We start from the raw sequence: 13,320 nt of genomic DNA, 5'->3' as shown, positions 1-13,320 counted from the left end.
ACAAGGAAAGGTAAATATACACGTAGAAGGTCAGTTCCACGATCCCCTCGGAGGCCCAAAGTAGCCTTGCGCCGGCAGGTTCTTGTAAGGAGTGCCTTGTCCATCCGCTGTATTTGTCGACACAGTGTTGCCCCACCAGCTCAATGAACCAGCAGGAAGAGTGATACAGAAGAATATGATCACCGTTGCTACTGCAACACCGCAATCTAGCGCGGCAGACAAAACATAATCTGTAGTCAATTAGCAACGAAGACACAAAGCTCTATGTGAGGTGGTGAATACTCACTATATTTTGACCACCACGCAGGGTTGCGGCGACGCAGTAGACCGTTGAATATTAGGTTGACAATCCACCAGGAGGAGAAGCTGATACCTGTAGCCGGTGGAACCTGGCTCATTGCGCCAAACGCCACGGGCCAGGAGATATAGTTGACGGATTTCCACCGACGACCTAGTACGTAGGTGATTACCACTGCGGCAGGGCCGACGAGGAAAAACCACAGTAAGTTGCTATAGATCTGCCCGGAAGAGAACAGTCGACCTGGGCCAATAGCTCCTGTAGATCGGTTAGCGGCCAGATGTAGTTGAGTTGACAGAAGGAATATGACCCACCCCAGATAAGCGAAGAAGAATATGTGACTCTCCCATGGGGACATGTGAAACTTCCCTCTGCATCAGATGTACAGACACCTTTGATTTGGGTGATCATGAACACCGTCACTCCGCACTGAACGATAGCCCCAATCAGCGTGGCAAGACCCTGAGCAACAAACAGGGTCCGTGGTGCGATGTGCATATAGTGAGCCAGTTTCATATCTGCAACGAATCTACTCGTAATGTTAGTTTGCGCGCCTGTGCCTGAAATCAAATAACTGACTCTAGTCCTTGCTGGACAGCGACATAGCCATAGAATTTGAACGCCATGTTGGCCACTGGCCGCCCGAGAAAGGCATATCCACCAATGAACTCGGTGAGTAAGTTTAGCTGATTACTGCTGATATTTGTCAGAGCTTTAATGATGCCCACTGGGATTATGTAGAGCATGGGCATCAAAAAAGCTACTACCACACCCCAAGCCGGCAGCCCAGTGTGCCATACCTCGTTGGTTACAACGCTCAGTGCAAACATTAGGACTGTAATTGCGACAAACCACCACCAAGGCACATGACGATAGACAGACATTAGCCGACCATGGACATCTTGCTTGCTCGTACCCTGCCATTGCTGCCACAGCTCTTTGCCATGGTACAATCCAACGTGGAAGAAGATACCAGTCAGATTAGCAAAGGCAACACCAAAAGTGATTGCGTATCCAGCCGGTAAGAACATGGGCGAGTAGTCTCGATAGGCAGATGGGTTGACTTGGCCGGCTGTGTTCATGATGCGGCTCGTGTTGTAGGTGCTTCCAGTGTTGTCGAAAGTGTTGGAATTGAGGAGGGGCAGATACGCAGAATACCAGGTGTTAGTATAGTAGACAAGGGGACAGACAAGCCAGAAAAAGAGCGCAAATGATCCCATGACATTGAGACCAGCCCAAAAAGGAACCAGTAGAGGACTTTGGTTGGCGTATACTACTTGGGCCCAGTCAAAAGTCAACATTGACATGCCCAGTCCTGTCGTTTGCCCAAAGAGCTGATTGACCACCACGTTAGTGGGTACAATCCAACAAATAAAGTTGAAGGTGCTGAGACCCGTGAAGAGATAGCCTGGTGCGAAATACCAGACGCCACCACCGATGAAAATATAGAGGAAGAAGCGGAGACGTGTGATCCGCCAGCCATCTGCGACGGTATTAACACGAGAGTGTAAAGTAGTTAGCAATGCAGCATTTGACAGAACCTGCGGCCAAAGCATTGATGCTGGTCCGACAAGCCAGCGCGAGGCCATGCCGGCCAAGCCGAAGCCGAACATTTGCGTAGTGATACACAGCAATACTTCAAAGCCCCCCTGCGACGGCATATTATAAAATTTCACCAATGCTTCAATGACTTGAGTTGCAGCTGCAGAGCCAATAGAAACATTGGCCATAATGGTGATCAAGGCATGTTCCTTGATATTGAAGTGCCGATCCGGGTTCAGCATTCCAAGGGGGATCCATTTCGCCCAGGCGCATCCCACAGGAAAGGCCAACAGCTGGGCAACTAAAGCGCTGATAGTCACACTAGGCTGTCGCAAGCTGAAAAATTGATTCAGCCCACTGCCGATCTGCTGTCGTTAGCCTCTTGTCATTCCTCCGGTCGCATTAAACATACAATAGTGAATACGAGGCCAATGGTCCACATGCGGACGGTATTGACCGGCAATGTCAAGTCATTGACAGGCTGAATGACAGCCCGCACCTCTGGGAAGGGCGAGTCGTCGGCCTCGTACGGAAGGATCTTTTCGGCATCCCGATCGTGCAGGACGGCGATGTCATCGCATACAAGGTCCGGAGAATTCTAATGAAACCGTCAGAAACTCCACTCGATGTTTCAACCTAATCGTGGTAAAACGGTCTCAAAGTGGGCTGAACACCCACCAAGGAATTTCGCCGATATTTCTCAGTCTCCATCGTGAACCCGGTCTCCCCCGGGCAACCCAAGTCCCCGGGTCACGGAATGTTCGAAAAGAACTCTTTGGGTGATGAGAGTCGGCTTGAGCCGAGTGTTGAATCGCGATAGGCAGTTTGAGCCACTCCGAGGCGTGGAATGTCCCCAGTGGTGCAGGGATGTGTGACAATCGCAGGATCTGATGGGACGACGCAGCCAATAAGGGCATATATTTACAATATAAAACACATTCCAGGCCGAGGTAGATACCAGCCAAGTCCAATTCAAGCCCCAGAACAGAGATGGTATTGGACCAGGAGACATGCAGAAGAGAGGAGAACAGCGGCGCAGTCGGCAGAGGCCGTTGACCCACTTAATAATTGCCAGAGTTGGATAGCTTCAACATCCACGGGAAAACGGCTGAGGGCTGTTATATAGTATTGCCTGGATCTCTGATCTCTGGGCAACAGTGTTCCATATCCATCATGGAGCATGAACTGCCCTTCTCTCAGCGACCGGTGATTATCCTCGGTGCTGGAATCATTGGTTGTGCAACTGCCCGACAACTGTTACAGAATGGCTTCCCAGTAGTGCTGGTGGCTGAATATCTCCCCGGAGATCGCAATATGTACTATGCATCGGCTTGGGCTGGTGCTGCGTGGCATGCCGCTGGCGGCATCACTCCAGATCAACGATATCTGCAAGCTGTCACCCATCGTATACTCTTGAAGATGGCAGAGGACCCCGAGTCTGGCGTGAGCATTGTCGATGCCCGCGAGTATCTTGAACAGCAACCGTCCTCTGACTCGGCGATATGGGGCAAGACGGTGGTCGCCAAAGTAATATGCCACTCATGCTACTCGGATCCTTGATGGACTCTACTAATATGTGTCTAGTTCCGTGAGATGACTCCTGGAGAGTATCCATCCAACTTCAATTGTGCATGGTCCTATGAAACCCTGGTTACCGATCCCACCCGACATATGCCCTACCTGGGAAAACAAGTTACATCGCTAGGGGGTCAATTTATTCGCAAACGAGTCGAGTCTCTCCAAGAATTATATGAGATGTTCCCCGACTCTCGAGTCTTTATCAATGCCAGTGGCCTGGGAAGCAAAACCCTGACAGATGTACAAGACGACCAGTGTTTCCCAGAACGAGGACAGAACGTGTTTTTGGCCACGGATCAGTGCACAACGCTCTACTTTCGGAATGGCAAAGAATATACCTACGTGATCCCTCGACCACAGTCCAGGGGGGTGGTTTTAGGTGGTGTAAAACAGCAAGATGACCTGTATATACCTCCCGGCCCCTGCATACTTCCAAGCTAACACCATTTCAGTTCTCCCGAAGTTGATATGGACATTGCGCGAGATGAAATAGCCCGCGCACATATCTTAGCGCCAGAGATTGTCCCCAAACACCCAGCTCCAGAGACCGTGAGCCATATCATCGGCATTCGCCCGTCGCGAAAAACAGGATTTCGGCTGGACTCGGAGCAAAAAGACCAACGAGTATTGCTTTCAGCGTACGGATTTGGCGGAGGCGGATATGCGTTCTCCTATGGGATTGCAGATGCAGTGGTGAAAATGGTGGAAACGGCCGAGCGCGAGAACGTGATATAAGTTGAAGTTATAGACAAAAGTACCAAAGTCAGCTATTACGTCGTGTTTCAGTCTGATGATTGCTAGTCACTTGTAATTGTTTCTATTCTTTGATTCTCTTTTCTTGTCTGTTGAGTTCTCTTCACTATTTTCACTATTTCTCACTATTCTCTGCTCTCGTATTTCTCCACCCCGCCGGGGATCATTCCCGTCCACTCAGTCTCGTCGGTTTGCCATACCAGAACTGGAGCAAATCCCGAATGGATCTTGCATGATCTCTTGATCTTTTGATCTGATCCTTTTCGATTCTTGACTCTCTCTTCGATGATCCGGGCCCGTTATGCTTCCTGTGGATCAGATGCTCCACCTCCGTCTTGACTGCCCGGCCAATGTCGCGATGATCACTCCGCCAGACGAGAACGAGAACAAACTCGAGCAGGCGTCGCTGAGTGACATCTATCGGTTAACCCCGTATGTCTCTATGTGTCTGTCACCAGTCAGCAGTCAAGTCACTAACCCCTTTTCCCAGAAAACCTACGCTTGTCCTCGATCATTCGCTGCACGTCGTCCAAGTCTCCAATAGTCATGTGGCCGCCTTCTCTTGGTCACGAGATCAGCTACTGACCTCGAGCGTCTACAATCTTCCGCCGTCCATTGTGCCCTCGCCGAATATCATCTCCCTTAGTGGTGCCATCAGCACTGCTCTTTCTACCCGAGATGTGCAGATAATCGAAAATGTCCAGGTGGAGGCCACCTATTACTCGCTCAGCGTGACACCCATCTTTCAAAACGATGCCCTTCTCTTTGTCCTACTCGAAGCCCAGCGGACGAAGCGCGAACATGTCGGCCTGATGAGCGAGCAGACATACCTGAACGAAACCTACAAGATCTTGGTCGACACCGTGAGGGATTATGCTATTTTCATGCTGGACACCAGGGGCTACATTGCAACTTGGAATTCAGGCGCTGCGATCCTTAAGGGGTACTCGTCAACAGAGATTGTCGGTCGGCATTTCTCCGTTTTCTACGGTCGCGAAGACCGCGAGACCAACAAACCCGCCCGCGAGCTGGAGGTCTGTCTCCAGGAAGGAAAAGTTGAGGATGAAGGCTGGCGCTACCGCAAGGATGGCACCCAGTTCTGGGCCAATGTCATGATCACCCCTATCTACCAGAATGGCAACCACATTGGTTTCGTCAAAGTGACTCGTGATCTGACTGAGCGCCGAGCGGCCGAGGCGCGTTTGATTGACGCCTTTGAGGAATCCGCGAAGCTCAAGTCCGATTTTTTGGCCAACATGTCCCACGAACTGCGAACGCCTATGAACGGCATGTTTTTGGCCCTCAGCATGCTGATGAGAACCGAATTGAATGATGAGCAGCGCGAGTTTGCATCCATCCTGGAAGATTCCACCTCCATTCTGCTCCAGGTCATCAACGATGTACTGGACTACTCCAAATTGTCATCCGGATCTTTCCCATTGAATGCCGATTCACTGAATGTTTCCAGCGTGATTAATGCAGTCGTGCGCAATTGCCGACCGACACTCAAGCCCGGAGTTGAGCTTCAGACGACCATTGAACCAGGTTTCCCTTCGAGTGTTCGAGGCGATCCACTCCGATTTCGCCAAGTACTACAGAATCTAGTCAGCAACGCAGTCAAGTTCACCGAAAAGGGCCATGTCCGGATCAACGCTACATATGCCGTCGACGACAAAGACCCCAACCTGTATGTGGTATCCACTGAAGTGGTGGACTCGGGCATCGGTGTGCCCGACACTGCAGTAGGCACCCTCTTCACCCCATTTACACGGTTTGCAGACACGGCCACCAAAAGATATCAAGGCACCGGTCTTGGACTCTCCATTTGCAAGAGTTTGGCTGAGCTGATGGATGGAGCCGTTGGATTCCACGCCAACCCAGATGGACCCGGAAGTGTTTTCTGGATTACAGCCAAAATGGCTCGTGTGGGTGTTCCAGAAGCGCACACAAAGACGAAGATCGCCCCAGCGCCACCGGTGGCCCTTGACCACTCCGCCGCGCTTCAAAAAGTCGCGCCGCACAAGCACGTCCTCCTGGTTGAGGATAACAATGTCAACCAAACAATCATGCTGAAACTTCTCAGTAGCCTTGGATTTGAGCGCGTGGATGCCGCTTGGGATGGCGCCGAAGCGGTGCGCCTGGTTAGGCAGAAGCCTCTCACCTATAATATGATCCTCATGGATATTAACATGCCTGTTATGGATGGTTTGATGGCCACGGAACTCATTCGAAAGATGAAGGTTGACGTCCCTATCATCGCTCTCACGGGCAACGCCTTAAAGGGAGACGCCGAAATATATCTCGCTAGGGGAATGACCGACTACATTGCCAAACCACTGCACAGACAGCAGTTGGTGGATCTCTTGTGGAAATGGTGCGGACCCTGAGCATTACTTCCCGCAAAGGGGATTCCCCTGAACATCACACCAACCCCTTCTGCCGTCTCTCAATGGCAATTTGGACGCAGTCAAAACAAACTTTTTGCAGCGCCCTGAACGCGAGAGACGTAGGGCAACGACTGAGCCAATAGGCATTCCGCCACCTACGTCAGTCCATGCTGTGCAAACGTATGCCCTGAATTCTGAAATCTTGAACGAAGTCCATACAGTGACATTCAACATGCTCTCAGTCTACCTCGAGCTGTCGCACTTCTAACATCGATAGCAGTCAATGTCCCGATAACCTGCTCACCGGCAACAAACGCCATCAAGCGAAGCAATACGTTCCGCTCCAGCGCATGACCTGCGCCCAAGGACGAGAACGGATGGATCGACTATTGTACGAACATGAATGCCTGTAGAAGGCATATGCATGTTATGTCAACAGTGCAACCATGTTGGCTTGGGTTCCTGTATCAACTGGCTCTTTAATACCATGTTCTGAGATCATCTATCTGCGGCGCCTTGGCTGCATAGTGGATGACGGCCGTTACAACGGTCTTCTTCCTGTAGTATGTGGGGTCTGCATATTCCCAGTGTAGCCATTTCCTGTAAGGCAATAAAATGCGGAGCTCCCTGGAGCTACATGTATTTGGGAATGTTAACAACAATAGTCAAATTATAGCATGATCAATCGTGACCGCGAAACCTGGCTTTTCCCTCTTTACTCGACATTTTCACCATCTCCAGCTCGCTTAGTCCCTGGTGAAGACAGAGGATTCGGACCCTCTTGCCCTGGAGAAACCAAAAATGCGGGGGGTTCAGGGGTGGAATCAGGATCGTCGGCCTCATTTCAGCATCAAATCACAACAGTTGCCTCCGGATTAAGATTCGACGGATTGCTTTCACAGCCCAACTGCGTTTGTTTCATTCGAATCGACTCTTTTTGGCGATCCATTGCAATTAATCAAAGCGTTCCCTTTGATCACAGTCCCATTCCTCCCGAGGCTACCATCAGCTAATGAAAGTGACTCTTGGTCCCTTTCAGATCACATGAGGCCATCGTCACTCGTTCTTCCGAGGCAGTTCGTCGGGTTGGCGCGATTGTGTTCCCTCGGAAGTTTCAGCCAACGAGCAGAAGAACGATTGCCATGTTAGTTGGTAGTACTTCCTTCCCATTTCGCAGGCCGATCTACGGAGTATGGGCTTGTGGTTACCCCATTCCTCAATTCGCCGAAAAAAGCAACCCTTTGAGGAGAGATATACCCTCCGTATCAACGGACTTCACATGGGCTCGCGTGATCTCCAATATACCCCCCTTTTAACCTGCCGAGGGGCCTTGATTTGCCTGCTAGAGCAATAATCTCTAGGTACTTTGGTCAAACCTGCGGCGCCTGCCAGTTATCAGGCCAAAGCTAATGTAGCGTCCAACACAAGCTCTATCATACCCCGTCTTCTTTCCCTTCTGGGTCTTAGCTTCGGTGATCGACTGTAGTCTTGCCTCTTGAGCAATGCCAACACACCAAGTCAGTGGGGCTTGGCCCTGAAGGCCCAATCCAGGCCCGTAGTCAACGCTTATCAGGGTTCCACCACGAGGCGGCAGTCCATGGCGCGCCGGCTTAATTCGATGGTCTGCTATTGTTTGTGGGATGAATGCGCTATGGGCAGAGGATATTCACGGCATTAGTTCAGGATGGCGATCGTACCTGGTGCAGGTGGCTGAAAGGACCGTATAAAAGCCAGTAGTGCTCGCTTCAAGTACAAATGTATATGTATATATCCCATACCAGTTTAGGACTTGACTGGTACACTTCACTCTTTATTCCTCCCGTTTTGGATTTGACCTGTACACACTGCTCAAATCATGAAAATCCTCATTCTTCTCCTAGGTCTGGCGGCTGTTGTCAGCTTAGCTGTACCCACTCAGTACTATGAGCTGCATGAGCGCCGCGACTCTACCCCAAGCAGTTGGATGGAAGCCAAGAAGCTCGATGGCAAGGTCTCTCTGCCTGTCCGCATAGGCTTGAAGCAGTCAAATCTTGAATATGGTCACGAGCTACTCATGGATTTGTTTGTTACCACTCATTCTCTATAAACGACAAGCTAACCTGCCCACGTAGATCGAACCCACTCTCGAGTCGCTACGGACAGCATCTTTCTAGTAATGAGGTGCATGACCTCTTTGCCCCGACCCAGAAAAGCGTGGATAATGTGCGTTCCTGGCTGGAATCCGCTGGCATCACCAAAGACCGCGTCACCCAGTCCGTCAATAAGCAGTGGATTCAGTTTGATGCGGATGCTGAGGAGCTGGAGAAGCTGCTGCACACCAAGTACTACCTCTATTCTCACTCTGAGACGGGTCGTTCACACGTGGCGTGTCGCGAGTAAGCGTTTCATTGCTCACACCAAAACGCGTGAATACCTGTGCTAAATTGTCGTCTCAGATATCATGTCCCAATCTCTGTGCGTGAGCATATTGACTACATCACTCCAGGAATCGCGCTGCGAGAGGTGACTGGTGTTCGTAAACTAAGCACTTCCCTTCAAAGACGGTCTTTAAAAGGCCAGCCCCCTGTTCTTGAGCCAATCCTCATGCCTGTGGAGGAGCTGCTGGCCAATATCGCCGGGTTTTGCTCCATCGCCGTTACCCCACAATGCATCCAGCGTTCGTGATATATAGTACATCCTGCAGTTCGTGTGCGTATATGCTAACCAAAGACAGAAATGTACAACATCAGTCAGGGCACTTCTGCCACAAAGGGAAATGAATTGGGAATTTTTGAGGGAATTGGGGATGTTTACGCTCAAGCAGATCTTGACCTGTTCTTCTCAACTTTGTATTCGTATGCAAGCGCTTATATTGATTGATGAGGCCATTAGACTAACTTGATACCAGGCAAATTCCTGCCGGCACGCAGCCTATTCTCAAAGCAGTCGATGGTGGCCAGGCTCCTACATCTCTCTTCAATGCTGGAGCCGAGTCTGATCTGGACTTCCAGATCTCCTATCCAATAATCTGGCCGCAAAACTCGATCTTATTCCAAACCGATGATATGGTATATGAGAACGATTACACATTTAGGGGGTTTCTGAATACGTTTTTGGATGCTATTGATGGATCATACTGCAGCGAAATCTCACCATTGGATCCTACATACCCCGACCCACAGGACGACGGTTACAAGGGCTCTCTGCAGTGTGGCGTGTATGACCCTCCCAAGGTCGTCTCTATTTCATATGGCTCTGCTGAAGCAGACCTCCCCATTTCCTATCAGCGGCGACAGTGTGCCGAGTTTATGAAGTTGGGTACTATGGGTGTCTCGGTAGTGGTCGCCTCGGGTGACTCTGGTGTGGCTGGTCGTGGAGGTGATCCCACACCCAGCAACTGTCTTGGCCCTCAGGGCAAGATATTTGCTCCCGATTTCCCAGCTTCATGCCCTTACTTAACAGCCGTTGGGGCCACAATTATTCCACTGGGCGCATCGCCCGAGGATCATACAGAGGAGGCCGTCACCAGTTTCCCGTCCGGTGGTGGTTTCAGCAACATCTACAAGGCGCCTGATTACCAGGCACAGGCTGTTGCTGACTATTTTGCAAAGGCGAAGCCCTCGTACCCCTACTATGAAAGCGTGGACAACAGTAGCTTTGGTTCCAACGGTGGAATATACAACAGGATTGGTCGTGGCTATCCAGACGTGGCTGCCATCGGGGACAGAGTCGTCATCTATAACCGAGGTATGCCCATCTCGATTGGTGGCACATCTGCCTCTGCTCCTGTATTCGCTGGAATCCTCACTCGCATCAATGAGGAGCGATTGGCGGCTGGAAAGTCTACCGTCGGCTTTGTCAACCCGGTCTTGTACGCACACCCAGAAGCATTCTTCGACGTAATCAAAGGGTCGAATGCTGGTTGCGATACCAATGGCTTCTCTGCCGCTGAAGGATGGGATCCAGTGACTGGGCTGGGTACACCTAACTATCCTGCCCTTCTCGATGTTTTTATGAAGCAGTAGGATTGTTTTGGTATGGACACCCTCGCTACGGCCAGTGACCCATTTATCAGCTCTGAATATGACTTCTTGCGATTATCAAATTCTGGGTTAAGAAATTTACATGTAAATCGTGTATATGCTTGGTACAAGGATGTGATATACCGAGGCAGATTGGTAATACGCGGGGGACCCCGTTCAATAGTCAGATATTCGCCCAATCGGACATAGTTACTACAAAGAGTAGAAACGGCAATTGCTCTAAGCATAAGTCATTGTCAGTCGACATCACTTACACGAAAATCGGGTGTTGTATTGGATCATCCACTGTGATTTAGGGTGACAGCAAAACTACCATAGCAAGCACTGAGTTCTGCGACACCCTTAGCTACGCGGGCATACGTAGATATAGCACCATCATGAGGCAAAATAGCCAACAGGTTTGAATATTAGAGGCAATGATCGGCGAGCGGGGTTGTTCTCCAGGAAATTGATATTGAAGGCATTTGAATTGTCATTCACAATTCGGCTTCGCATGTAGAATTGGCCAAGTTATAGGTAGATGTAATAGTTAGATTTGTAAGATTGACATATATTGTTCATCAGCATCAGATCAGCATCAGAGTTATTTGTATACTCCAATGTTGAACCTGGCACGGGTACATCGTCTCTCGGCATACCACCGATGCGATCGCACCGACCAAGCCAGTGTTGGCCCGAGCCAAGCCCCCACGCCAACGAGAGCATTCAAACTATACCGAATTGAGTGCCCGATGTAGCGCGTCATGCAACATACAAGCACAGGGAGTTGGAAAAAGAGATTCCACCACTGATATCCTGTGACGTCATAGACTGAGACATGGGGAGCTCTGACCAGGCGGGAACCATACAACTCGGAGTATAGTAGATGGCTGATATTTGATATTGGAGAAAGTGAGATAACAGAGTCTGTAGAATAGAACGCAACACGTTTCCCTCCACGTTCTCCGTATGCTGCTCCAGTTAACCCCGAGTCTCGGTGGAGTCTGCTCCGAGAGGGGCGTGGGATGTTGTATGAGCCCCGCCGGAGTCTGGGCTATTAAGACTGGCAACTCCCCCGACTTGCTCTTTTCCCCTACAATTCTGTTTACTCTGCCTATTTTCCAAAGAAGCTCTAAAATGTCTCTCGGAAAGAAAGTCACTCTTAACACCGGTCACCAGATCCCGTAGGTATACCTGGGCGTTACTGGAATAACTTAGCTGACCCACATTCTAGCCAGCTGGGCTTTGGGACCTGGCAATCCCTCCCTGGTCAGGTCGGCAACGCTGTTTATGAGGCCTTGAAGGCCGGTTACCGCCATCTGGTACGTACATATACCGTCTTTTGAGGGGTTGCTATTAACTTGCTTTAGGATTTGGCCACTATGTATGCAACTGTTCGCTTCTTTTTGGTTTCGATTTCGTACATCTTACTGACCCTCTTCTCTACCTAGCTACCAGAACCAGCGTGAGGTTGCCAAGGGTATCAAAGATGCTTACAGGGATGTCCCCGGTTTGAAGCGTGAGGATATTTTCATTGTGAGTAGATTCATGTCCAGAATATTTTATGATCTCGGAAACTAATTTGTCAATTTCTAGACCTCCAAACTATGGAACAGGTGAACCATGACAAGTATCTCTTCTCAATACATAAATCCTAACTGGATGCAGTGAGCACCACCCGGACGATGTCGAGAAATCCCTTGATAAGTGTCTTGCCGAGCTTGAGCTAGACTACCTTGATGTATGGGTGCTGTGCCTTTCACCATAATAATTATGCTAATTGATTTAGCTCTACCTTGTTCACTGGCCCGTTGCATTCCAGCGGGGTGACGACTACTTCCCCCTCGTTGCCAACAGCAATGTTGAGGGAGGTGACGTGGTTATTGACGATAGCATCTCCATCGTGGATACCTGGAAGGGTAGAGTCACCATTGACTTGGGCCGAAAATAAAAAGACTGCAACTGACATTTTACAGCTATGATCAACCTTCCCAAGGACAAGGCTCGCTCTGTCGGTGTATCTAACCACAAGATTGAGCACGTTCGTACTTTCCAATTCCCATCACTGTTTCATACCAGCTTACCATTCCCAACAGCTTGAGGCTATCATCAACGGCAGCGGTGTTGTCCCCGCTGCTAACCAGATTGAGCGCCACCCTGTCCTCCAGAGTAACGACCTGATCGAGTACTGTCAGAAGAAGGGCATTCACGTCACTGCCTACTCTGTATGCCTGCCATACCTTCGTAAAAAATCCCGCCTAATACTAACCTAATCTTTCAGGCGTTCGGTAACAACATGCTTAACATTCCCCTTCTGATCACCCGGCCCGAGGTCAAGGAGGTTGCCGAATCAGTGTCGAAGCGCACTGGTCAGGAGGTCAGCCCTGCTCATGTCATGTAAGATCGTCACAACTGTCCCTCGCGATAATTCGGTACTAACATTATAAAGCCTCGCATGGTCCCAGGTTGGCGGCCACAGTGTCATCCCGAAGTCGGTCACCCCGTCGCGTATCCGGGACAACTTCAAGGAGGTGGAGCTCACGCCTGAGGAGGTTCAGAAGGTCAGCGCCTTGGGCCAGAACCGCAGACGTTATAACACTCCTTTCGCTGCTAGTATGTTTCCCGATCAATTCTTCATTACAGGAACCGTATGCTAATATCCTTCAGACAAGCCTCGTTGGAACATCGACATCTTCGGCGAGCCCGAAGAGAAGGCTGCTGGTCACAAGGTCATTGTTTAAATGGACAAATGAGGGTTGGG

The 13,320-nt window shown here is 50.1% G+C and overlaps 5 protein-coding genes across 5 annotated transcripts; 4 read left to right on the top strand and 1 right to left on the bottom strand.

Annotated features, from left to right (window-relative positions):
- Positions 1-30: 30 nt before the first annotated feature.
- N7508_000034 (uncharacterized protein) lies at positions 31-2,438 on the bottom strand (the record flags this gene model as incomplete). The annotated part of the gene is made up of 5 exons (XM_058458119.1): positions 31-230; positions 287-556; positions 613-827; positions 878-2,205; positions 2,253-2,438. Coding segments are annotated over 5 exons (2,199 nt in total), but the record flags the coding sequence as incomplete, so codon positions are not given.
- Positions 2,439-3,013: 575 nt separating this feature from the next.
- N7508_000033 (FAD-dependent oxidoreductase) lies at positions 3,014-4,153 on the top strand (the record flags this gene model as incomplete). Its single annotated transcript, XM_058458118.1, has 3 exons — positions 3,014-3,367; positions 3,425-3,822; positions 3,871-4,153. 3 exons carry the CDS (start codon positions 3,014-3,016, stop codon positions 4,151-4,153), a joined length of 1,035 nt encoding a protein of 344 aa, XP_058324340.1.
- Positions 4,154-4,472: 319 nt separating this feature from the next.
- fos-1 (sensor histidine kinase/response regulator Fos-1/TcsA) lies at positions 4,473-6,558 on the top strand (the record flags this gene model as incomplete). Its single annotated transcript, XM_058458117.1, has 2 exons — positions 4,473-4,603; positions 4,662-6,558. 2 exons carry the CDS (start codon positions 4,473-4,475, stop codon positions 6,556-6,558), a joined length of 2,028 nt encoding a protein of 675 aa, XP_058324339.1.
- A 1,855-nt stretch (positions 6,559-8,413) lies between these two features.
- Positions 8,414-10,562, top strand: N7508_000031 (S53 family peptidase; the record flags this gene model as incomplete). The annotated part of the gene is made up of 5 exons (XM_058458116.1): positions 8,414-8,619; positions 8,670-8,933; positions 8,994-9,214; positions 9,272-9,392; positions 9,446-10,562. 5 exons carry the CDS (start codon positions 8,414-8,416, stop codon positions 10,560-10,562), a joined length of 1,929 nt encoding a protein of 642 aa, XP_058324338.1.
- Positions 10,563-11,696: 1,134 nt separating this feature from the next.
- Positions 11,697-13,300, top strand: akr1 (putative aldehyde reductase (AKR1); the record flags this gene model as incomplete). The annotated part of the gene is made up of 12 exons (XM_058458115.1): positions 11,697-11,743; positions 11,794-11,881; positions 11,930-11,943; positions 12,011-12,095; positions 12,156-12,175; positions 12,228-12,300; positions 12,349-12,478; positions 12,536-12,600; positions 12,656-12,784; positions 12,841-12,956; positions 13,009-13,172; positions 13,227-13,300. 12 exons carry the CDS (start codon positions 11,697-11,699, stop codon positions 13,298-13,300), a joined length of 1,005 nt encoding a protein of 334 aa, XP_058324337.1.
- Between the last annotated feature and the right edge of the window lie 20 nt (positions 13,301-13,320).

This window comes from Penicillium antarcticum (genome assembly GCF_028974205.1).
Source record: "Penicillium antarcticum strain IBT 31339 chromosome Unknown utg000001l_segment0_segment0, whole genome shotgun sequence".
NCBI classification, from domain to species: Eukaryota; Fungi; Ascomycota; class Eurotiomycetes; order Eurotiales; family Aspergillaceae; genus Penicillium; species Penicillium antarcticum.
The sequence above is the reverse complement of the archived record's forward strand: the minus strand, read 5'-3'. Positions and strand labels throughout refer to the sequence as shown.